Genomic DNA, 25,404 nt, shown 5'->3' with positions numbered 1-25,404 from the left:
TATTTTTGCTGGTGTTTATCACCTTCATAGCTATGGATACTTTTAGTTTTGTTGAGGTTCCTGTTTAGTTCTAACATTGCAGGTCAAATGACAACTGGCAGAAATAAAATTTGTTGTTAATTAGGACACTGCCTCCCCGAAATCAATCCATCAATCACACACAATACCCCAAGTCCCTAAATTTTAAATATCAACCAAAGGAAAAATAACAGAAAGATCTTAAAGGAGAAAATAATCACACAAACAAGATTAAAACCTATTAAACCTATCAAAAACCATATTTAAAAACCTATTAAAAAAACCACATATTAATTTTCTAACATAATAAAACACTATACATATTTTTCAGAGCAGTCATATGCCAGCACAGGAAACTTTAGTCATTATATCATCTACTTCTGTTTACAATAAAACAGTCAGTGTCTAAAACAACCACCAGAATCACTTTCATTGTATTCTGGACATGGTTTTCTGCATAAAAAATGTAGGAAGGAAGACTCATAAGCTAAACCATAGTCTGAAAGACTGCTTTCCTTAGAGGTAAATAAAATATTGCATTAGGTTCCAGTGTGTTTTGAAATTAAGTTTTTTCTCCTGAAATTGTGCAATTGATTATTCCAGTATGTCAGATAATAATATGATCAATGATCGCAGAATAAAAACAATTCCCAAATAGCCGCAAACTGACACGCTTCATTAACACTAAAATACAAATAAAAAACTGCCATCATAGCGGCAAAACTTTGTAGTTTCAAGACTTTTGTTCATCTATTAAAATAAGCACAATAATAATCAACAGCTAGAAACATTAATATAACAAAGGAATCATATCTTGCTAATCATTGTGGTTAGATGTAACACTAAAATCACAATGATTCACTTCAGAAACTGTCCAGTACTTACTGATTTTTCCAGACCGAACTTCACTTTCTACAGAATTATTTTGCACGGTTATAGGACTAGGAAACAAGCTAACTAAAAAAATAATGGTCCATTATTTGGAAAGGTTCATTTCAGACAAATCAGTCCTGAACACTGAATCATTTCCCAGTAATTTTTACCACAACCTTATGGAAACTAAGAAGGGGGTGGGGCGGCGGTGGTGGTGGGTTCGGATTGGTTTTTACTAAAAAGAAAAGCCCTAACTTTCAACTTGCATCTTAATTGCTTTCAAGAGCTGCAAATTGCTGTGGGTAGAATCAGAAGCACATGGAGACAATGCAACCACTGTCTCTGTTAGCTTAGTCAGAAGAGCTTTTCTTTGAAACCCCAGTGTCAGGTCAGCCAAGTCATTGCTTTACCTCGAAGAGTATGTGGTCACCAAATAGAAGTATCGTGTTAATTAAAAAAAAAAAAAAACCCAAAACAAAAAACCCCACACCACCACCAAAAAAATAAACAAAGCACAAACAAACAAAAAACCCCACCAAACCCAGACTGCTCATGTAGGTATTTAAAAGCTTTTTCTTTTCTTTTTACTACAAGAAAACAAAAAGAATTGATAAAAGCAGATGAAACCATGTATGAAGAATATTCAAAATCGGAGTGTAAAAATTCCTTACGTGTGTCATGCTTCAGCATAGTTAAAAAAAATACATTGCATTTTATGGGAGAAAATAATAATCCTACCTGAGAAATATAAAAAACCTAAGAAGAGAAAGAGCTGCGAGTGTACCATTATCTTACTTATGCCATCTCACTATAAATACATCACCCTTCATAAAAGGTGACATGAATTTCTTTGAAGTTTAAGAATTAGCACGTTGTCTCAAACATGTTCCGCTCCGTGTGGAAGCTGCTTCATTATCTCTGACTGTATAAACTCAAGCAGCGGTGACTGTTTACTGAAACAACCTGTAAATGTGTTAGCCCGTGTTTGCAGAGGATAAGGACTGTGCCATCCCAGGCCCACCTCAGACCGTAAAAGTGGTTCTTTTCTCACCCTTATCTGAATCATCCTTGAACAGACTGCCTCTGAACAGAGTTTACACTCCTCTTCTTTGATCTACTTCATAAGGACATCAGAACTGCTTACTTTGAAATGCACACTTTTCTTTCTTGGGATGCAGGGAAAGGAGATGGCGTTCTAAGACATGAACAGATAAATTCAAGAGAACTAGTATTTCTTTTTTCGAACTAGTATTTTTTTCCCTATCTTGTCCAATATCCTGACACATAACTGCTCATTGCCTAATCTTATTCTCAAATTCATAAGCATGAATTCAAATTATTCAAAACTTCTCACCGTTTTCTGAAAATGACCTAACAAATTGCTATGCAAATGTCACTGTCCTCTAGTTTCAACCATTCTCTCCCTGAAGACTTCTTAAAATCACTGCTACTACGTAAACTGGAGTTAACAAGTGTACCTAAGGCTTCAGAGGAAGATGAGGGTCCTGACAGCAGCACTCTGCCTCATGGACAGCACCAAAAAAATGTAACCCTGCCCTTTCCAAGTAACTCCAAACTCAAACAACCTCTACCCACCCAGACTTACTAAGAGCACTGAGTTTCTCACAGGAATATTGATAGATACTGTATCAGTGTTTCTTCAAGATTTCTATCGGACGAGGGCTGCTTACTTGTTTCTACCTCACGTCCCTACTTCCTTTGCTGATAGAAAGGCAAGAGTGGCTCAAAATTTGGGTATGAGACTCTTAAAAGAGGCTTCTCCCCGTCCTTCCTTGTTATCAGTCCCTTCTGAACCCTGGTCCTTCATAGCAGGAGATAAAGGCCGGGGGGCGCGGGCAGCCCGGGCAGCGTGAGGGAGCCCGGGCCGATTCCCCGCACCTACGTGGCTGAGACGGCTCCGCGCTGAACTTGGCGCCAGGTCAGGCAGCCTTGAGTTCTGCAAACTACTGAGCTCGCAGATTAGGCGGATGTAACAATCACCTGAAAGGGGAGATTAAAGCGCCTCTCAAGGAGGTCCTTTGTCCCCCGGCCTCATTTGATGCTTTGGGTCTTTTCAAGCCACGCCGGGGAAGGCGCTTTAAATGTTTGCCCCGGCGGTCGGGGCGGCTGTAGTGAGGGCGGGCAGGGCTGGGGACATGGAGAAGGGCCCCTTCTCGGTGGAGTGGCTGGCCCAGAGCAGCCGCGGCGGAGCCCGGGAGATGCTCGGTGAGTCCCGGCCGTGCCCCTGGGTCCCCCGGGACGGCGGCGGGCGCGGAGCTTTCGGACACCGCCCGCGGGACTCGGGGCCGCAGAGGGAGGGATCCCCCGATGGGTGCCCCCTTCAGACGCCCCCATCTGTCCCCGCAGGCTCGCCGCGGCCCCGGGAGGCGGCGGAGCGCCGCAGCCCCGGGAGCCCAGCGCTGCCGGCGGGCGCCGCGCCCGGGCGCTCCCGCACCAAGTTCTCGGCGGCGCAGCTGCAGGAGCTGGAGCGCAGCTTCCGCCAGCAGCGCTACATCGGCGCCGGCGAGAAGCGCCGCTTGGCCGCCGCCCTGAACCTCTCCCAGAGCCAGGTGAGCGAGCCTGGCCCTCCGCCCGGGCGGGACGCGGGCCCCGCGGGGGTGGGAGCACCTCACGGTCACCGGGGACAGGGACAGGGACAGCTCCCGCAGGTGCGGCCGCCCGCCCGCCCGTCAGCCTCGCCCCGCTGGCAGCAAACCGGGCTTGAGCAAACTGACAGCGCTGCCTGCTGTGCCCGAGTGTCAGGGACAAGGTGCGAATGGAAAACCGTGAGTGCAAGCTCAAAAGCTGCTGAAACTTCACTGGGGTAAAAGTACTTTTGCAACCTCCAGAAGCTCAGTTTTCAGGCTGATTCTTTCTTACGGTTATCTATTCATTTGACGGGTACATTGCAGGATTTTTGAACAGAACTACCCCTACCCAGCCCCTTTAGCCCCACTGCACAAGTGCTGTGTTACAGCCCTGGTCCATGCCTGACTATTGGCTTGCCATGCACCGTGAGTGGTTTAATTCCTCATCGTGCCAAGACAGTTACTCTACATTAAATATAGAACAACGTTATTAGCCCTACACCTTTACTGTTCATGCATTCTGTTACTTTGACAATAAATCTGCCTTCAGGGTGTTTTACCGTATGGAAAGGGGATAAGAGGTTTGGTTCTTGACTCTTTTCCTTATCGTCAGATAAAAACATGGTTTCAGAATCGTCGTATGAAGTTCAAACGCCAGACTCAAGATGCCAGGATCGAAGCTCTTTTCTCGGGCTTGTTTTTGCCCTGTCATTGTCACCCAGACACGGCTACATCCAGCTATCCTCGTGGGGTGGATATCAATGTCTCTGCTACCTCTGCTGTCTCCCTTCACCCAGCTATGCCAAACCCTGCCTTGTTGTTGCCTTCTGTTCCAGCTCAGTCTCTTCAGCCAGTTTTGCCAAGTCCTGCTTTCCTATTGCCTGCCGGGCCAGGATTATCTTGTTACTCTTCTGGGCTTCCAGCAGTGCCTCTAGCCACCGAACATAAAGGACTGATGTTCCAACCAGACCTTCCTTCCTGTTAAAAATGTCAATGATTATCTTTAATCTCAAAACATGCCAAATACCTCTAAGAGTAACTATTTAATTTATTTTGTTATATTAAATAAAGATTCTTTGAATTATTTTCTTTAACATAAAAAGTTTGATTAGAGGAGAAAATAATTTACCCATATTAGAGAAGTTATACTGAGAGTGGAAGTGGAGGACATGAAATCTCTCTTTATTCCTACCTATTCCTAGTCTTCACCATCCTGTACGGAAATTTCCATATAAATTTTCCTGTCTAAAAGTATTCAGAGAATAACCTTATATGGAGATCACTAAAAAAGTGGAGTACTGTTTACACTGAAATTTACGTAGTTACTATGTCATTTAATAGGCTGTTAAAAACTTTGTCCATTCTACCTGAGTGGGGGTTTTTAAGGAAACATTTTTGAGTTACAGCCAAGTGTATTTAAATTAAAATGTTACCACAGGTAAAACCGCTATGAACAAAACTGAACAAGTTGCTCAGTATTCTTTAAATACTGCTCAATTCTTCAAGTGGTCTCACCTGTTTTTTGATGGACATGTTGCATTTATGCATTAAAAGAGAGATAAAGCTCTAAGGAATTAACTGGCAGGCATGCATATTGATGCCAATATCAAGGACCCTTGCAATTTAAATCTGCTTATGAAAACGAATTGTTCACCAATTCAGGTCTCTTGGGACACTCAAAAAGAAAATATTTTGTTTTTTACTTCCAAAAGTTGCAGCTGTAACTTGACAGCCTTCCTAATTTTTAAACTGCAGAATTAGTTTAGGCTTGATCTTAGGAGCACTTAGGGCTGTTCCTAAAAGTCACAAGGCAAGTTCTATAGAAAGTGGCGAAGCCGGGCCTTTGGACAATGAGAAGCAAGAGACCTCACATCAGTATAAAAAAAGTGTGACTACATCTCCCTCCCCAATCCAGGCCAATCTAACTTGCCTGCTAGGTGATGGTTAGACCACTCAGCAGTTGTAAAGAGAAAAAATTAACACAAAACAAAATAAAAAAGCCACCACCACCAAGAAAGAAACCAAATCCCTCCTTTCCTCTGCTCACAAGCCAAAAAAAAAAAAAAAAAAAGAGGCCTGCTGCAGCTTTGTGCCATGCGTTCCCTTTCCCCTCCCTGTCCGTGTACCCTCCCCAGCTCCCCGCTCCATCCCGTTTGGTAGGCGATAGGGAGGGGGGGATGTTGGGAGACACTCGAAGGAATTTCCCGCACCACACCCCTTCTCTGTGCCCCAGATCCGTGACACAGCCAGGCAGCTGAAGGGACAACCTGGCATTTCTCAGTCACTTTGAACTCACTCTACAGAAAATTCCCTTTTACCCCTTCCAAGTGTTTGGTGGTTCTTTTGGTGGTGTTTTTTTTGGTTTGGTTTTTTTGGGGGGTTTTTGTTTTTGTTTTTCCACAAGTGAAAAGCCCCTAGGCTATTACATCAAAACTATTGAGGACGCAATGAATTAAGAGGGTGGAGGGTGGAAATTTAGACTATAATGAAGTAATCAAGTAACGTATTTAAAAGGCCTTACAGATGAATTAATGAAGCGTCATTATAAGTGTTAACTAAGCACATTTAGGCGTGACCACCAATCCCAGGAAGAACTAAACAACACATTTTAGGATTACCAAAATAAAACTTCAGTTTATTCCTTCCTCTGGAAGATGCACTTAGCTCAAACCACAGTGCATGGCAACTGGGTGCAGTTGCCTCTGTCTAGGCTACCAAACACCCAACAACAGACAAAAAATCTCTGTGGGAGGGTAGGAAAGTCAAGATAAAATGTATTTAACCTTTAAATCCATTACCTTTGCGGGAGGACAAGTGACCACCAAAGTTTGCATTGCACAAGTGCAACTTTTTATAGAGTTGACACATATAACTCCACTGGTATTTTATTTATATATATACACATTTATATAAAAAACCCAAACTGGGATAGCAATGAAAACCATCTACATGAACCACTTTAGACTAGATTTATTAATATTTTAATATTAATTATCAAATATAAATTTTTTCATGTTCACATTTAACTTAAAATAATAAAGACATTCTTCAAAATCAGGCAAGAGATTCTGAGCATGAAATACATTACAACATAAACCACTGCTTTTTCACTATAATGCATATACAGGGTGGCACTGCCGGTCCATTTTGCTCTGAATAACGGGATGGAAAGAAGGATGGGGAAGGAGGTGTTGGTGGTAGTAGGGCAGTTCATTTGCCATAAAGTGGTAGGTGCTCTGTGATGCGTCGTATCTGGGAAAGGAGAAGCTGAACTGCACAGCGGGCATCGGGGTAAAAGGCAGCAGTCTCTGGTGCTGGGCAGCAAAGGGGTAGTGGAGACCATCCTGAAACAGAGCCGGTGAGGTCCCCGGGGCGTAGCTGTGGACTGGAACAGGGGACACGAGGCTGTGCTGGTGGTCCTGAATCTGCCTCTTCAGTTTCATCCTCCGGTTCTGAAACCAGGTCTTAATCTAAGCAACAAAAAGAAGAAGGGGAGGATGCATGAGACGAATCAGGGACTTTGCCTACAGATAATGTGAGACCTATGAAAAGCCGTATCTTAGCTGCTTTTGCCATTTTGCTTCAGAGGGAATTGACACAGCTGGACTGATGCGTTTTCCTACTTAGCAGAAGGCAGAGGACCTGCTGGATATAGAGGAAAGAGTGGCTGCATTCAGGGATTTTACAACAATCAATTAGAGTCTTTAAGTCCAGGCATGAGCTCTGCAAGGTCTACATGCAGATCGCCGTACATCCAGGAGAGTTTACCTCACTAAGATAAAAAAACCCCACCTTGATAGCTTCCCCATAGAAAGTGCAGCAAATTTCGTCGAGTGGTAACTCTTTAATCCCCCAGGGATCCCACTCCCACAGTAAAGCTCTCATTTTAATAAGAGTAGCCACTCTAACTAAACCCAAGGGTGCTACATCTGTTTATTCGTTGCAGGAAAGACAAACGCGGGACCACCGACCCTGGCTAGTCCTGCCAAACGGGGCCGGAAAGGACCCACTTCCTGCGGGACTAACCTGGATCTCCGAGAGCTGCAAGGCAGCCGCCAGCTTCCTCCGCTCCGTGGCGCCCAGGTACTTGTGGCGCTGGAAGGTCTTCTCCAGGCGGCAGACCTGCTCCGAGGTGAAGGCGGTGCGCGCCCGCCGCTGCCGCCCGCGGCTCCCGCCCGCCGCCGCGGCCCCGCCGCGCTCCGCGCCCGCGCTCTCGCTCTCGTAGCCCGAGGACTCGTCGGCGCTGAGCCAGCCGCCCTCGGGGGCTGCACGGGAGGAGGAGAAGGAGCGGCGGTGAGACCCCTGCCCCGGCTGGGCAGCGCCTCCGCCGCCCCTCGGCCCTGCCAGGCTGTTGCACCGCCGGGAGCCTGGATCCCGGCGTGTCCCCAGCCCGCTCCCTCCCCCTCCTCTGGGCCTGTTCCCTCCTCACCCACCTGGCTCCGACGGGCAGGGGTCGGTGATGTCCCGGGGATGCTCTCGGCTCCTCTCGGCCGCGCAGGGCTCGCTGTCCGCGGGCTGGCCCGGCTGGGGGCTGCCCCGTCGGGGCTTGGCTCTCACCAGGACGGTGGGACTGCCCAGCGAGGTGGGGGCGCGGGGAGGGGGCGCACAGCAGATGTGGGGCCTGACCCCGAGGGGTTTGGTCTCTGCCGAAGGGATCTGGGCCTGATGCATGGCGGAGAGGGGCTGTGCGAGCCCCGGCCGCGGCCCGCTCTTATATGGGCGCTCCGTCCCGGGAGGGGTCGTTTGTAAGTGCGAACACACATCAAAGTGGGAATCGAGCAGAGATAACAGCTACCAGCGAGGAGGAAAGTTCACACGTCTGGCAAATGTCTACAGCCCTTGGCTCCAGCGTGTCTGCGGGGCCGGGGAGACCCCCTTGAAGTGCAAAGCTGTCCCTGTCCCCTGGAGGGCAGGGCACGGGCAGCCCCAGCCCCGCAGCGTGGCTGCCGTGGCAGCGCGGCTTCACCGCTCCCTTGCCAGTCGGGGGGTCCCGCAGTGCACAGGTACCCGAAACCAGCCCGAGACCCGCACCCACGGGGCCGGGCAGGGGCGAGGGATGAGGAACTTTGGGTAGAGGCTGCCAGCGCCGCCGTCCTTCTCCCTCCCTGGGAAAAGCCATGGGGGGCCAATGCCAAGAAGTCCCTATCCACCAGGCTCAGCCCGGGCCTGAGCCGGGCTGGGGGTGAGCAGAGCCTCGGGCCCTCTCAGCTTGAACTTGGCGCCGTCTGTCTAGCCAGAAAACGCATCTCCCCAATCGCTTAGTGATCAAAGCACTGAGCTCGCACCTCATCAGCCTCACACCGCCCGATCCATAGGCCGCTTCCCGAGAAGGACGGTGCCCTTGTAATGCAGGGAGGATACCGAGACATCTCCCAGCACAGCGTGGCTGGGGAAAGGGGCACCTCGGCAGCTCAGCCCGCCTCCAGGTTGTTCTTTTGTTCAACTTCACCGGACTTCTGCCCACGCCAGTAAAAAATATCACACCGACCACAGCACACCGGCAGCAGCCGTGCTTGAATAACTCACATTCTAGCCCTCACTCAAAGGAGAATGGAAGCGAGCACCACTCCCTCTAACTGGGTAAATGCGCTGCTAGGACCTCCATTTCAATGACGATTCCAAAATCCTCAGAGTTCCTGCTCAGAGGCATCACCGGAAGGAGTGGACACATAAACCTGGGTCTAAACCACCTCCACAGTTTATTATGAAAATCATTTGGAAAAACCCCTCATACTCGCGCTATTCGTTTCATTGTCTCAGGTGTTCCCGTAACTCCGTGGCCGCGGGAATGGATAGAAGGAGAAGGTTATCGACCCCTCCCGATCCCACAAAGTCGGCTTATCCCGACACCGGCCCCGGGGGAGGGATAAAACCCAGGCACCTGAGCAATGCAAACACCTTACCGAGCCCAAGAGCTGCCTGCCTCCTGCAGCTTTTCTTGCAACACCATCCCCTCAGGGCAGGGATGGGAAAGGCTGGTGTTGCTGCCTCGGCACAGCCCCGCAGAGAGATCGCCCTGCTCTTTGAGGGGTGCTGGGCACAGCCGCTGCAGCAGTTTCACTTACTGCTGGCACAAGACTGTCGTTTTGGCTGACATGCACAAGCCAATGCAAATGCCCAGCTGAATACAGCTGGATCCCACCCTGGAGCAGAACCGCATACCTGTGAGTGCCACGTAGCCGACCAAAACCACTGTAACACGAACATTTCAGTCCTAGACACATCTCGGGCAAGTAGTGATAGGCCACTCACTGCTCCCCAAATGAACTAAGAGCTTGCACGTTTATTTTATTAACTTCAGGATTTAATAACTGTTCCACTTGTGTTCAGTCCCTCCATTTCTGAAGCAAACACATCACTATGGTATCTCCAATCTTATTTCAGAACAGCAATCTCTGAATAACCCGATATGTGGACAGATCCAAGCAGAAAAACTCACGTTCTGCCACATAGAAACTCATTCCCAGCAAGTTGTCCTTGGTAAAGCAGTGAGCTATCTGCAGAGCCCGACTACCTCACCAAAAAGAAGTTTAGAGTCAATAAAAGAAAACCACTGGTGTTCAGGAGCTCCTAAACTGAGCACATCCCAGCAAGCAGCATGCTCCCTGCTTCCAGCAGGGCAGCCTCCCCCACCCTTTCTCCAGCAGAAGAAACCTGTGCCAAGCCCAGCAGCCTTGGGTCCCCCCCACCCTGCAGGCCCCTCACCTGGGCACACAGAAACACCCAGGGACCACCTCTAGGAGAGACACTTCATCCCCAGCTGCCAAAACTGAACCAGACATGAGATGACCACTCAGTGCTGTGCCCAAAGTGACCAGCATTTGCAGTGATACAGTATGTGTCTTATAGAAGGGAACTGTTATTAACCCTGAAGAGCTGCTGCCATTTCCTCCTTCTCCTTTGGCTGGGAATGCAGGGAAGCAACTGACCTGTCCCACTGTTTGCTGAAAGTCAATGAAAACTGATTGTTTTTTTATTAGACTCCAATCTGAATTGCCTATTTAGTGAGATATTTAAACCCAACATTAGGATTCCCCCCCTCTCCAGATGAAAGTAGCTGCATCTGTGAACCACAAAACCCTGGAACAGATGGGAAAAGTGTGGAAGGTGTTATGTGGCTATTGTAGTTCCCATTAGAAAGAGGTGGCAGCTTGAGAAACTTGAAAACTTTAATGACTCTGGGTGGGCAGAGGCGCTGCATCTGCAGTTAAATCTTCCTCTCACCTTGCAGTAACATGGGGCTCCTATGAGACACAAATTTACTTCCATTCAATTCTTTTCTATCACGTGAAATTTTTACAGCATTCAATTGATGTGATATATAAACACGATGAAAAATAAATCTAAATTCTCAGGGAAAATGATATATTTTCCTAGAGAGTTCTGCATACTCAGAACTTCTGAATATGGTATTATATTGAAAAATGGATGGATTTTCCTTACATGTGTTATATTAAGAACATAATGGACCCATTTCTCCAAATTACATTTCAATATATTTATTGTTCTGCCTTTGTATGTAAGCCTTACAACCATAAGAAACATGCTTGCTGCTTCCAGAAATGTACTGAAAACTTATTCACTCTTGTAACTGGCTGTGATACCCTGAATGTCAGTGCAGTGATTCGCAGCAGGATGTGACAATTACAGATTCTGCTGTCAGGACACAGTGCTCTTCTCATGTGAGCTCCACAAGGCTTCTAAGGACAAATGGTAGATTTCTCCCACTGGTATGCCTGGGAATATTTCATCTGGGGCTTTGTGCACACATGGAACATAAACCCATGGGAACAGGCAGCACTGCAGCAGCCCTACAGCATGAAGGTATTGCCTAAGGAAGGTCCAGCCCATATTTCTGGCTGCAGCATCTCTTGCACAAGACACTAGATACTCATCCTTTGCCACATGTTGAAGTGCTTTTGTTGCCCAGGAATGCTGTGGGTGTGCCGAGGCAGATCATCACACTGTTTTGGCATGAAAATATAAGAAAAAGTGGACACAAAAATAGTCCTTCTCAAGGGAAATAATTGCTAGCATAGCTGGGCAAATCTTCGTATTTCAAACCTTCTATCTGCTAGCCATGTTTGTAAGTAGATCATGGGAAAAAAAAACCCAACCTGAACAAAACCCTGAAACAACATACAGACCAAACTATCCTAGCACTTATCATAGATTGAGAGCTGATGTACTAGGCCACCAGATCTGGGATAGTGGCCCCATCATAGGCAGATCCCAATTATATTTATGAAAAGCACAGATTTTCCAATACCTTCTTGACAAAACGGGAGAAGTGGACATGATTGGGGGTGCAATAAAAACCACTGCAAGGCCACCGACTCCACTATGAGAGAGCGAAAAACCCAACAAACCCAAGCCAAAAGGACCCCAACATTCGAACCCCACAAAAAAAAAAAAAAAAAAAAAAAAAAAAAAAAAAAAACCCAAAAAAAAAAACCCCAAAAACTTGTTTAGCTGCACAATGGGGAGGAGGAGAGAGCCTGGGGAAGTGTAGCAGCCCCCGAGAGGTAAGTAAACGCACTGGAATGGGGTTTTAACACGGCTGAAAGGGCAGGCGAGACAAGCCTGCTGCAGAAGGGGCCCACGGGCAGCCGCAGGGCCCGGGCTGGGCTCCTGGCCGCTGGGACAGCTGATGGCTGTTTGTACCCTCCGCTGCTCCCCTTTGGAAATGCTAACTTGGTTATTCAGCGTCTCCTTTGATGTCCTGATAGGTGCTATTAGATAGTCAATTAGGCATCAACGAGATCGATTGTTTGGGAATAGATGCTTTTCTGTTTGAAGTACCCGTGAACACTAACAGTGCCATCACCCCGCCGCTCCTCTGCCCGCGGGAACAATGCGGGCTAACACACAATAAATGACAAATGCTACTGACTCAGCCGGCAGCGCTGCACCCTCTTCCCTCCCACCTCACACTCTGCAAGCCCAGATATTCCCTTTCAGCGGCTGTGGGAGCAAGCACGCACTTTGCATTAGAAACGATTTATCGGGGAAATATTTTTGTGTGCTTTGCAGAACTATTGGACAAAGCACCTAGATAAGTACAAGTTAGCTCGAAACAAACTTGTCCTTCTATTTCTATGCACGCCATCGCCACATTGCCTGCGGACTTGCCACACCTCCACAGCTGTTCAGAATTGCCCAGGCAGAATAACTAAGAGCTGAAATAAGAATTAAAGCAAATGGCGTACCTGAATATCGAAGAGAGGCTGGGATTAGCTCTCTACGAGGTACTATTAGAGGATAACACTGGGAGCCTAGGAGTTTAACACACAAATATAAAGGAGGGTAGTAAAATCTTCACAAGGAACACGTCGAGACCGAAAAATCTCTCCTCTTTCTTCTCCCCTCCACTTCGGTGGGATTTATCAAGTTAATTGTCATCTAATTGAGTATCAAAGAAAGAGATAATGGGCAGCAATTAGATGTAATGGCCTAACAATGCAAGATCTCTCTCGATTAGCACACAACGCCGAAAAACTTCACCTAGTTTGTAAAGAGGTCCCTGGAGTGGCTCCACCATGTCTGGAGCTGCAGGGGGTGATACACCCCGATCCTATTGCCAGTCCCCTGACGGCTACTTTAGCCAAACTGGGACGGGCGGTTCGGAGCGCGGCTGCCGGCGGCTGCCCAGCCCCGCGGTGTAAATTCAATCAGGTTCCTCCCCCTCCGCGCACGCACTGCGGGTGACAAGGGCTTTGAAGTTAGCGCTCTGCCAATTCTCCCCTCCCATCCCCTTTTCCTCCCCGGGGAGCCCAGTTTCCAGATTATACAGCCTCTTCCTCCAGAGCCGCAGGGCCGGGGGGTTCTGACAATTTCACCCCACGAGCATTAAACTACTCCTCCCCAGCTAATCGACAATTTTTTTTCCCTTTTCCCTTTTCTTTCTCTTTTTCTTTCTTCCCCTTTGCAGCTGACTCGCCCACAGCGCTTTGTGCTGCCGGAGAGCGTTCCGGGGCTGGGCTATTTTGGTGCGATTGAAGACACAAAGGCGGGGTGCTCCCCGCCGGGGCTGCCCGGGCTCGGCTGCGGCTGCGGTGTCGGAGCGGGACCGCTCCGGTCTCCTGCGAGGGGCTGGTACGGTCCAGGCGCCTGCACTGACACCAGTGCCCCTTTACTGCTGCCAGGGCTGAAACACAGGGAAGGAGAAACTCAAACAAGCAGGAATAAAGCATGAAGTCCGAGTTTCTTTCTCTCAGGTTGAAGGAAAAGATAGCATTCACATTTTAATGCCAAAGTTGGACAGCTTTTGCAAAAATCAAATTACTTCACGTAAAGCTTTCTAAACAACTGGAAGGTAGTAGTTACCTTCCAGAGAAAGCCGATTTTTGCAGGTAGGAGAGAAATTATCGTGTAGACATTCGGAGGAACCTGGTACCATTAGGGACTCAGCCAAGTGAGCATCACCTCTCCCGTTCATTTGTGCAGTTACCGGGAAACAGAACAATATCTGCAAGCTAGCCCTGCCAAAAGCCTGGCGAGGTATTTCATGTGCTTGCTGAGTATACCTGTGGCCAAGGAGTCATTATGTTAAGTGACCATTAGCACCCTTTCGAACAGAGATCGGCTTCTGCCTCGCCAGCCGCTCTGCAGCTCGTACGCCCAGAGCTGGGATGCCCCGTTACTCTCGCTAAGCAACGCTCACGCCTGGCACGAAACCCGGCAGCCTCAGCCCGAGCACGGGGACCAGCACCAGCCACCCGCACCTGTCACCCGCACCAGCCACCCGCACCCAGACACCCCCACCTGTCACCCGCACAGACACCCGCACACAGACACCCGCACCTGTCACCCGCACACAGACACCCGCACACAGACACCCGCACACAGACACCCGCACACAGCCACCCGCACCCAGACACCAGCACCAGCCATCCGCACCCAGACACCCGCACCCAGACACCCGCACACAGCCACCCGCACCCAGACACCCGCACACAGACACCCGCACCCAGACACCCGCACCCAGACACCCGCACCCAGACACCCGCACACAGACACCCGCACCTGTCACCCGCACACAGACACCCGCACACAGCCACCCGCACCTGTCACCCGCACACATCCACCCGCAGGCCGAGCCTCCATCGCCGAGGCCGCCCCACCGCTGGCGCCGCTCGGCCCCGCAGCCCCGCTTGTCCCAGCGCGGTCCCCGCAAACCCCGCGGATTTAAATCCCGGTAAGGATGGCAGCACGGTGTGTTGGCCCGGCAGCACCCCTTGTCTCTGCCCGGCTCTGAACCTCGGCACGGAGGGGGAGCCGCTGCCCGCTGCGAGCCCTGCTGGCCGCGGAGGGGCCACTCTCGGGGCGGGCAGGGCCCCGGGGCCGCTCGCCCTCGGACGGGACAGCCCAGCTCGGCCGCCGCAGCCCCGCCGGACGAGCCCGGGGCCCGGGAGGGCACACCCAGGGAACGAGGGCTCACTCAGAGCCGCCCCAGGTCACTTCTCACCGGGGACATGGGGACCCGTGTGTGTTCCTGTCTCTCATTTTTCACCTTTGGGGCAGGGGGACGACCACACCCCCTCCCCTGCACAGACTCCGTCCCCGCAGTTCCCCTCCCAGGACACAGTTCCCCTCCGCAGACTGGAGCACTTTGTTCACCCTCTCTCCACCTGAGCTTCTCCATGTGTCTCCCACTGTCCCCGGGCCCAGTGCCGTGCTGCCCGTGCCCTTTCACCCTCCCGTTCGGTCCGGGGGTGGGGCGCTCCCGGAACGCTGCGGGTACTCCCGGTGCCCTCCTCCCCTCAGCCCCAGCTCCCTGTACCGCCGCTCTGGCTTCTGAGAGCAGGAGGGGTTATCACCATTATTCCTTTTGTAGGGCTGAGCACAGCTTTTGGAGGAGTGGAGTTCTCCTCTGTGGCCATACAAGATTATAAGGGAATGAAACACCTAACCCTTCAACCATTACACCCCTGAAGACAGAATAGGCACGCGGAGTCTAATGCTTAACACCTTTTTTTTTTTTTTTTTTTTTTTTTTTTTACAGTAAATTGTAGATTTATTAGCCTTGAAAGTTTTGTTATTTTAAACATGACTGCTTTAGAGCAGAAGAAAATATTCATGGTTGCAGCTCTTTCTGCAGACACCCCAGTTCTCTAATGACGTGAAAAAGTCAGAGGGATCTCTTCAAATCAATCTTACCGTTTAATGATACCTGACTTCAAGAAATAAGCCTCCATAGAACGGGGGTTTTACTTAGGTGTCAACAAATTTCCTTAATCGCATAATGTTCCTGAGATCTCAGCAAGATTGATAGCACCCTTTTAAATTTAGCTGAAACTGTTGCATTAGAATCACATAATTGTGCAATTGCAAATAAATACTAGTATATCAAAAGGCTAGAAAAATACAGCATAGGTTACAAAATAATCAAGGAGACTTCCAGAGGTGACTGGCACATAATGTTGCCGTTAAACAGGCAAAGTGGCAGATTGGCCCCTGTATACAAAAGATACTCTCGGAGTCTGACAGAGAACCCTCAGACCATTCATTACAGGAGTTTCAATCACCAGTGTGCCGGAAATCTTCTAATAACCCTCCAGATCCCCTCCTAAAGTGATGGAAATTTTTATTGCTCTTTTCATGTTAGTTGACAATTGACTTTGAAAGATTTACTCAACTTACAGTCAAAGATCATTTCTCAGAGGCCTTTTTTCTGGCCTGAAATCGGGCCGTTTTGATCATCAATTTAATAGCTCATTATCTAGATTTTAAAAGTGCATAGCACAGTGGTAGGAATTTTACTGCCACTTACAGAAAACCAGCTTTGGAATGTTAAAATCCTTTTGATCATCACCCTTGTACCCTGATAACTCCATGTGAGATGACTAGATACTGTTTTGTAGGAAGACAAGATTTCAAGATCCTTTCCATGATCTGTATAGGTAAGAGGTTCTTAGTAATCCACTGAGGCAGCTCATAAAAACGTGAAGATATATAATTCTTATTTAAGAAGGTAATTTAAAAAAATCTTTAAAGCATTTATTCTCCTACTATAGCAAGCCCAGCTTTAAGTAACAGGTATATCCACGTATTTGGCTAAAAGTGCAGTTCCATGACAGAAAACCTCATCTAGTAAGTAGCCGAAGGGATTGAATACCTGCTTTAGAATACAGAGGGAAATTCACGCTTCTTTGCACCCAGCCTCAAAGTGGCTTTACCCTCAGGGGAGCAGAACAAATCTAGAAAAGGAGTCTATGCTTCTTTAAATGAAGAGGATCTTTCATTTGGGGCAGTATGAATACCTTTGCTATCCCTGAGAAAGGAATTCACATGAAAGCCGGATAAAAAAAATTAGGTTTATTAAAAGATTCCATTTATATTATCGTTTGTCCCACCCCCTTTATATTTTACAGCTGCCTATAAATGCAAGGGCCTGAAGTCCATGATTCAGATTGTCCAGCACGTCTTTGTAAAAGTTTAGATCGGTGCTGCATCATCACTCCACCGGGCAGTCACAGACGAGGGCAGCCCAGATATGGATCAGTAGTGCAAATCCTCTTTGGTCATAGTTCGTATCAGAGGGTCAGACACCGAGCAAGAAAGCCCTGGGGTCCCGGTACCCCACGAAGCAGGGTGCTGCCCAAAAGCCGAGCGGCGGTGCTCCGCAGGTGCTGCTGAGCTCCAGGGCGGGCGCCGGCAGGGCCGCCAAAGCGAAGCCCTCAGGGGCAGCCCCATGCCGGGGCAGAGGAGGGGGCCGGGCCACGTATGTGAGGGGCAAGGGCACCACAGCGCCCTGAGGTCCGTAAGGGAGAGCCGGGCTGCAGAAGGGCTCCGTCCTCAGCTCCTGCAGCTGCCGCTTGAGCTTCATCCGGCGGTTCTGGAACCAGGTCTTGATCTGGGGGAAGGAGAGCAGACGCGGTTACAAGGGCACTCGGGTTGTTTCCCTGGCTGTGGGAGCCGTGCCGCGGCGCCGCGCTCACCTGCACCTCGGAGAGGCGCATCCTGCCCGCCAGCTGCCGGCGCTCGGCCGCGCCCAGGTACTGCTGCCGCTGGAAGGAGCTCTCCAGCGTGCTGATCTGCTCCGCGCTGAACGCCGTGCGCAGCCGCCGCCCGCCCCGCGGCTCCTCGGCGCTCTCGGCGCCCTCCTCCGCAGCTCCCGAGGGCCTCCCGCCTGCTCCTGGGGACAGGGGCGAGGGGGAGAGGGTCAGCCAGGGCCAGGAACCGCGTGGGGAGCAGCCCGCCCCCTCCGCCCCCGAGCAGCCACCGCGCGGTTGTGCCTTCCCCGCCCGGGAGCCCGCGGCTGTCCCGGTACCTGCGGCGGGAGCCTCTCTGCTCTCCCTGCTCCTGCCGCCCCTCCCGTCCCGCGGGCCGGCGGGCTGCTCCTGGCCCCGCTCGCTCCGGGAGCCGGAGCCCGGCCGGGGGCCCGCGGACGATGCTCGGTGTGGAGAGCTCGCGGTGGGGCTCTTGAGAGCCTGGCTGCTCTGGGACAACCACTCCACGGAGAAAGGGGCCTTGGTCATGCTGTCTTGTTTCGGAGATACCGGCAAGGAGTTGTCGGGGAGCACTGGCCTCTCCTTTATACCGCAACTCCGGAGGAAAACGTTGTTTGTGTAAATACACATCAAAGGGACAGATAAGTATCATGTAATTGCTATCAGTCCTCCCCCCCAACAAAAGATACCGTTCACACATTGCCCCAGCTCGCGGAGGCTCGGCTCCGCCGTGTCTGCCCCTGAGGAGTTCACTCCGCCGTCAGTGATTTACAGCTCTTGTTACATCCTACCCCCATGCAAATGGCATTTATGGAGCTGAGCAGCCTCGAACGGCGCTGGGGAATGCACCCCCGGGGGAGCGCAGCATCCCCGGCTGCTGCAGGGACAGGGGACGCTGCTGCTTCCGATCTCCCTTCCCCTGGAGCTGCTTTTCCATTGCTTTTCAAGCATCAGGCCCACTGTTCTTCTCAAGCCTGCTCCTCTCTGGGCTGAGCACTGCGTTCCCGAGACAGCCTCCGGCAGGCAAGCGGAGAAACTCACTCATTGGGTTCTCCGGGACTGCAGCATCGGGTAATAAGCACCAGGCACAGGCTGAGGGCTTTGGAGGAGAAGGTTATGAAACAGAAAAAAGTAAATATGAAAGTCACTGGATTCTATGAATCGACAGGCTTCTGGTGGTTTATATAAAAATATGGCTTCTTAACGAATCAGAAAATGACAATTACTGCCTTAGAATTGCCATTCTGCTGAGAGTTCTGCTGAAGTTTACGGAATTCATGTCCTGTCTTCCCTCCCAGACCTCTTGCAGCTATGCAGGTCATCCAGATTTCTCTGCTATCTTACTATCCCTCTTTTTCTTCTTACTACCTTAAGTGTGCTATTCAGAAATTGTCCTGTTCATCTTCGGGTTTTGTGTGCCACAGGAACACTTAGCTGCTGCAGTAAAGCCTCTGTAGTACATTGACAAAAGGCTCTTGGTGCTTTGTGGGCAGTATTTCTCTGCAGGGTAACCAGGAGTTGTTCCCCTTTTCACCCTCCCCTCCTGTGCAAGAACAGAGCGCGACTTCCACGGCATTGATAATCCTATACAGCCCTGCCTGGTATCAGTCTGCCTCCAGAGATCATGACTGCACATCTTGCTCATCTGGCCTTGTTACTGCCTCCTGCTTTCCACTCAAGCACCACAAACCCAGGGCTCTGCTGCCTCTCTACCCTGTGACTTGGCCAACCTGTCATTCTGCCACTCTGGCTGCGTTTCTCAGCACTCACTTTCTCTGTGATAACAATTACTCTAACCACAGTTCTAACTGTTTCTTAGACTGTCCATGAGGCAGGGGTTTGAAAACCCTCCTAATTATTTGTCTAAATCCTCCAATGTATTCAATTTTTATATTATACAGATATATTTTTCTTTATATTAATCCAGTAAAAGTTCTACTGAAATCCTCTTTGTCAATCTTTTCCTAAACCAAACATTTCAACTTCTTGTCCACTCCAAATATATCCATTCATCAAGAAATCCTACAGTTTTTTTGTTCACCAGAAAGTTGTTTCATTGAACTATATTCAAGTTTGACTTGTGAACCCCTTTTAGGCTCTGTCTTTTGTTGACTGCTCATTTTCATGGCATAGCGTGAGTCCTACTTTGCTCTACCAGTGATGACACTGTTCAAGAGTTTGTCTCTAACCAAACAGAAATACAAACATGATTGTCACCTTTATTTGAAATCTAATAACTGATTTAGAACCACAACCATAATGACCAGAGCCCTCCTGGAGCCCTTTGTTTCTGGCCTGTGTAGGTAGGGATTGACATTACAGCCTGAGCCCTCTAGACAAGTTTCCTGGAGGAAAAATTGCATTAAAATGTGCAAATAAACATTCAAGCATTAATGCCTCCCATGTATGTTATCTACCTAAAGAAGTCCACAAACACTTCTAGCATGGACAAAGCCTGTTGGACACACACACACATATATATTTCTATATATACATATGTATATATATTTGTGGTGATTTTTCACCAAACAAATGGAATTGTTTGACATGTAATTATCTGAGTCCCCATCCATTTATCCTTCCCAAGCATTTTCTGATTAACATTGGGAAGTTTAAAAAGTTTGCTTGACCAGAGTGTACAAGATTGCTTTTAAATTTCCTGTTATATAACACACACCCCTACCAACCCCCCCACCCCCTTACCCCACTCCACATCGAATATTTCAGGTTCTTAACGATTCTTTTCTTGAGGTAAATGTGAAGACTTCCCCCACCACAAAACTGAGGATAAATTTTAAAATGCCACAACTTCTGAGCATTAGACAGTCCTGTGGGCAACATATCTCACAGAGCAGACCAAGCAGGCAGGAGATGGAGGGGAGACATAAAGGAATGTGCTCTGTTCACTGAATTACTGAAGGACAAGTCCCTCAGCTCAGCTGCATTTGACATCTGGTGTGGCAGGAACCTCTCCAGTCAGAACTGGGAATATCAGTGCCACTGCCTGCTTGCAAAATCCTGCCAAGCCTCCCCTGCAGTCAGGCAAAATGCCATTCTCAAGGACTAATTCTCATGAACAGCAGAAAAAGAAAGTGTAACTTTCCTGCAAGCTTCCTTCTCAATTTAAATATTTCTGATCACTGTAACAGCATTCTCACCACAGATGGGGCACAATCCCATCCCAGTGAGATAAGTAGGTTCCATGTGCCCTAGTCTCTACAGAATATGATGTATAAGTATAATATATATATAAACATATATATTTATATATCTCTATACATATATTTTAAAAAAGATAAGAGTCTATTTCTATGACATTACTTTTTCCAGCTTTATGGCAACCAATAAAGACACTTGGCAAGCTGTTGTATAGGACAAAAAGAATACATAACCTAAGATGGAGCTCTAAAAAAATAGAAAATAATGAGTTTTATCATCCACCGATACATCTACCTTTACTGATTTGAAGACTTTTTACCATCTGAGCTGCAAATTACATCTTAATACACTGCTGGTTTATTAATTGCATTGTATTGAAGTAAATGGCACTGTAGAAAGATGGTGTCAAATGCTGAGCTCCCAGAGACACAAATTGATCATGGTGTGACAAGATTAAACCAAATCTCATTTCCATTACACATGAAATGTATAAGTCTCCTGGACAGGTAGCAGATGACTTCTGTATGTAATGACTGCTACAATATTTAACAGCTGCTTGTTTAATTTTATCTAAAATTCTTAAGCTGACTACTTTGTGTTTCTATCTATTATTCATTAATGCTTATTTGAAAATCTCCTGCTAAACTGTGATTGAGAAATACCATGTTTGAAATCAAGTGATATTACCAACGGGATGAAAACCTGCTCATGCTAATGAAATTTGTCAGAGTAGGGCAGCGACAGATAGTCCCTTTTACTCTGCTGCTACAGGGAGGCAGAGACAAAGAGCTCAGACATACCAACATGATCGCCACTAGCAGGAGTCTGGAGGTCCATTAGCATAGATAATGGCAATGATCTATGCAGATCTTTGCAGAATACACAGCTGCCCTCTTTGGGGAGGCAGCACCTTCCCCTTCAGCTTTGCAGAAATCTTCGCACACAACACTGGCCTCATGCTGAGGAGGTTCTGCAGAACTACCTGCTTGGCTGCATAGTAGAGAGTTGATAATATTTAGAAATGTTGGATAATAGATAATAAATAGAAATATTTTGGGATTACACCTCTCAGCTTTTGAGAATTAATTGTGGCTCCACATCTCCCAGCCCCAGGCTCAGCTGTGCCCTAGTGAGCCAGCTGAGAGCCCTGCAGAGGGGCAGGGCTGTGCTGAGACATCCCCTGGCTCCCGGAGCTGTGGAGGAACCGCAGAGGGAGCAGCTGAGGGTGCCGACAACCTCGGGCTGCCCACGGGCACCGGGGAGAACCGGCCCTGCTGCCGTGGGCACACAACCAAAGCAAGGGACTGTCCCTTTGTACCGGCAGGGGACCCTTCCCATAGCACCGGAGAGTCCCGTGAGACCAGATCAGAGGGAATTGGTGGTTCTTAGGAGCAGCGAGGTGGTGATGCGACTCAAAGAGTAAACCCAGGCAGTTCATCCCACACACGGGCTGTGTCCTCCTGCGGACACGCAGATTTCCCGTGAAGGTCTGTCCAGGGAAGCAAGGGCTGCTGGCATCTGCTCTGCAAGTTGCATGGTCTTTGTCCTGGTGTGTTTATCCAAACACTCCGTTTCTGAGTAATCGCTATTTAGGACTTAAAAGCATTACAAATGGCTTCCAACCAATCTCTTAATTAGCAATTATTATCATTATCTTCCCTCTTTGACAGAAAAAGAGCTTCTTTTCCATGAGGCATTTAAAGACTGTACGAGCAGAAATACCAGGAGGGCCTGGTATAAACAGTGTCAATGCACAGATGAAAATTAAATGTCTCATAATTCTGAATTGATCTAAATCAACACAGCACTCAAAATGTCAAGAGGTCCCATGGCTCTTTAACACAAGCCTGCCACTAGCAGCTAAAAAGAATCAGTGAAATGTTTTAAATATATATATATTCTGCAGAGACATGCTGCAAATATTAACAAAGAAAACACTAATTTTAATGGCTCTACCTAAATTTAAGGTTATTTTAAAAAAGTCAAATTCAGTATGAAGCAGGACCACATTTAGAACATGTACTGCTGTTGTTATAGAAGCAAGGTACAGCAGCAGCAGAGTCTTTTGTTTATTTATTACTGAACAAACTATTATAGTTGGAAACCTGTCCAAGTTTCAGGAATGTACATCCTACTTCAGCACTCATTGCTATCATGCTGTCAGAGGGAGATCTCTATGGACACTGCTGAAATGAAACTGCTCAAAAGACTGTAGTTGGTTTAATTCTGTTTAGACTAGAAATTAACTTTAAAAACAGTTAGACACACTTTGATACCTTTTAATCTTTTCAAAACCTAACAGAGAGGCTAAGTTCACATTTTACATCAAGATCTTTTTGTTTCTCAGTCTTTGCTGAAAGATATTTTTTTTCATGATGATTACTTCTAAAGTTACATTTATGGAACATACAGAAGTAAGAATGCATTAATCAGAATTTTCCCATTACATTCATATGCCCCACAAATACTTTCTAAAGAAATTTAGAAAGAAATGGAAGAAATTATACTGACCAAAACATTTATTATTCGTGAAAGTAACTTTTCCTTTTGGGCTATTCAAGAATGAATAATTTCCTCCCTTGATTTTAGAGTTAGCATTTGAGGATGATGAGTCAGTCAGCAGGAGAAGGGGCTATCACAGCTGGCAGCCCTGGGCCATCTATCACCCTCCGTGCCCACCCTGGTCTGTGCCATACAATGCTGCTTTGAAATGCATTGGTCTCAGCAGTGAAAATGTTTTACTGACTCTTCCTTCCCCTCTAACTCACTCCTAAAATAAATAAGGTATTTGTATTGCTGCAAAACAAATCTGTTCAAATTAAATGGAAAGAATCTTTACCTTTTTTTTTTTTTTTTTTTTAACTGACTTCAAGGCTCTTCTCCATTTTCCATTTTTAGTTATTTCTCCCCTTCATTTTTATTCCTCACTATACACTGTTTCTTCCTATTTTCCTCATTCCAGTCATTTCCATCAAGTCTCCTGCAAATGTTACTATTGCCTGAAGAAGAGAATAACTTTGGTAGGATATATAACTGCAGCAACAGAGCATAAATGACACTGGATTTCTGCCTTCACTTATCCCAAGCAGGGAGCACAGACATGTCCTGACATCCCCCTAGTTTCCTGATGAGGGAAAAGCTGGGCTTCGTGGGTGAGGACAGGAATGTAGTTAGGTTAAGATGCTTAACACTGGCCCTGTAACCTGCAATTCCAAGTCTATGTTTCCTGCAGACAGTGCAGTATAATTCTTTCGCCAGGTTTTACAGAAATTAGTGCATTACACATGGATAGAAGGTCAGTAGGATTTAAGACTGTGAGGATGTGTGTGCATGTTCTTTAAAAGATTAAAGGGAGCAGCTGAACGCTGAATATAAATACATGTTCATTTTACAAGTGGAATATAAAACCCCTGCCATTTTGTGTCTGTATATTTCTATCAGGCCACGTTTGGGCAGACATCCGAAGGGCCGGTCGTTTTTCGCCCTCCCTTTGCTCCCGGTGCAGCACCAACATGTGAAACGCTGCAGAGGGTCTCTTGTGCCATCTCCTGGTTTTACCGAGACTCCACAGCCGGAAAGCTGCTACAGAGAGGAAGGGAAATAGTACAAGTTCAGCTGAGGCAGCGATAGAGTCAGGGAATCATTCAGGTTGGAGAAAACCTCTAAGATTATCGAATCCAGCCCTTACTCCACGTTCACCACTAAACCATGTCCCTGAGTGCCACATGCACACAGGAACACTGCCGGGATGGGCACTCAGTTCCTGGCAGGCTCTGCCTCTCATCCCTCTGCTGCTGCTTTTAGCATCAAGTCACTTTTCCACTGCATTAGCATATGTATAGAATGGAAATTCAGCATCCCTCTATAAGGTCTTTGACATCAGTTCTAGCAACTCATCCCACAGCATCACCCACTTTGGGTATGTATCAGTGGAAGAATGCAAATAAACCCCTGAACATGGAAGTGATTGGAATACAATTAAATTAATAATCAAATTGCTATAACCCCCTGATTGCAGGTAAGTATTTGAATTATGTCCAATTTACTTTACTGAAGATCCCTACTGAGTCCCTCTCCCTTCACAGGAACAAGGACACTGTGCACTTAGGACAGAGTTTTATCTCACTTGTTCTTAAAAATTCATAGGAAAGCAGATCTTAGAGGGGTGTTACAGATGAGTAACCTATTCCAGTGCCTCACAGGAAGCTTTCCAATGTAAAAACTGAAACAAAATCAGCCTTGTTTCAAAATCAAGTGCTTAAACTTCACAGAACACAAAAAAACCCCCTCACCCTGCAGCTACTACCATTTTTTACAGCAACATTTCACATTCACAGGTCTACTCAATTCAACCTTGTGTATGTAAGTCCAGTTCTTTCAGTCTTTCTCAGTTTATGTTTCTAAATATATGTACTTATTGTGGCCCTATACTGTCTCTCATTTTGGCTGTATGTATCCTAGCTGCAGTGCCTAAATGGTAAAGTGTTCCTGCTGATGCTTCTCTATTGCTAAACAGAGCAAAATAATTACCTTCTGTCATGTGCAGCTCTCGTGTAGTACACTTTAGGTGTTGTCCCCCCACCTTCTTCTCTTTTTGCAAACTGTACACATGGATTCATATTCAGCTTGTGATCTGTTATGGTCCCCAGGGCTTTTTACTGAAGCTCTGTAGTTATTTTTCATTTTATATTTATCCTTCAAAACCATAAGAATTGAAGCTGAAATTTAAACTGTTATCATGATGATTGTGAGTTCTAAGCTTGTATGTTGTATAAGTGTGCTTTCCATCCCACCTTGTACTACAGCAGTAAAAT

The 25,404-nt window shown here is 47.6% G+C and overlaps 3 protein-coding genes across 3 annotated transcripts; 1 reads left to right on the top strand and 2 right to left on the bottom strand.

Annotated features, from left to right (window-relative positions):
• The first annotated feature begins 2,577 nt into the window (after nt 1-2,577).
• Nucleotides 2,578-4,464, top strand: LOC134555082 (homeobox protein vex1-like). Its single transcript, XM_063406436.1, has 2 exons — nt 2,578-3,461; nt 4,093-4,464. The coding sequence occupies exons 1-2, from the start codon at nt 2,994-2,996 to the stop codon at nt 4,462-4,464; spliced, it is 840 nt and encodes a 279-aa protein (XP_063262506.1). The 5' UTR covers nt 2,578-2,993.
• Nucleotides 4,465-6,589: 2,125 nt separating this feature from the next.
• On the bottom strand, nt 6,590-8,242 carry LOC134554492 (homeobox protein vent1-like). The gene is given in 4 exon segments (XM_063404995.1): nt 6,590-6,949; nt 7,506-7,744; nt 7,913-8,215; nt 8,218-8,242. Coding segments are annotated over 4 exon segments (927 nt in total).
• Nucleotides 8,243-16,829: 8,587 nt separating this feature from the next.
• On the bottom strand, nt 16,830-20,082 carry LOC134555105 (homeobox protein MSX-2-like). The gene is given in 3 exon segments (XM_063406458.1): nt 16,830-17,334; nt 17,420-17,735; nt 17,737-20,082. Coding segments are annotated over 3 exon segments (1,023 nt in total). The 5' UTR covers nt 18,132-20,082; the 3' UTR covers nt 16,830-17,022.
• Nucleotides 20,083-25,404: the final 5,322 nt, after the last annotated feature.

The sequence above is a fragment of the Prinia subflava genome, chromosome 9 (assembly GCF_021018805.1).
Source record: "Prinia subflava isolate CZ2003 ecotype Zambia chromosome 9, Cam_Psub_1.2, whole genome shotgun sequence".
Classification (NCBI taxonomy): domain Eukaryota; kingdom Metazoa; phylum Chordata; class Aves; order Passeriformes; family Cisticolidae; genus Prinia; species Prinia subflava.
Note: the sequence above shows the minus strand (reverse complement) of the source record. Positions and strands in the feature narration are given on the sequence as shown.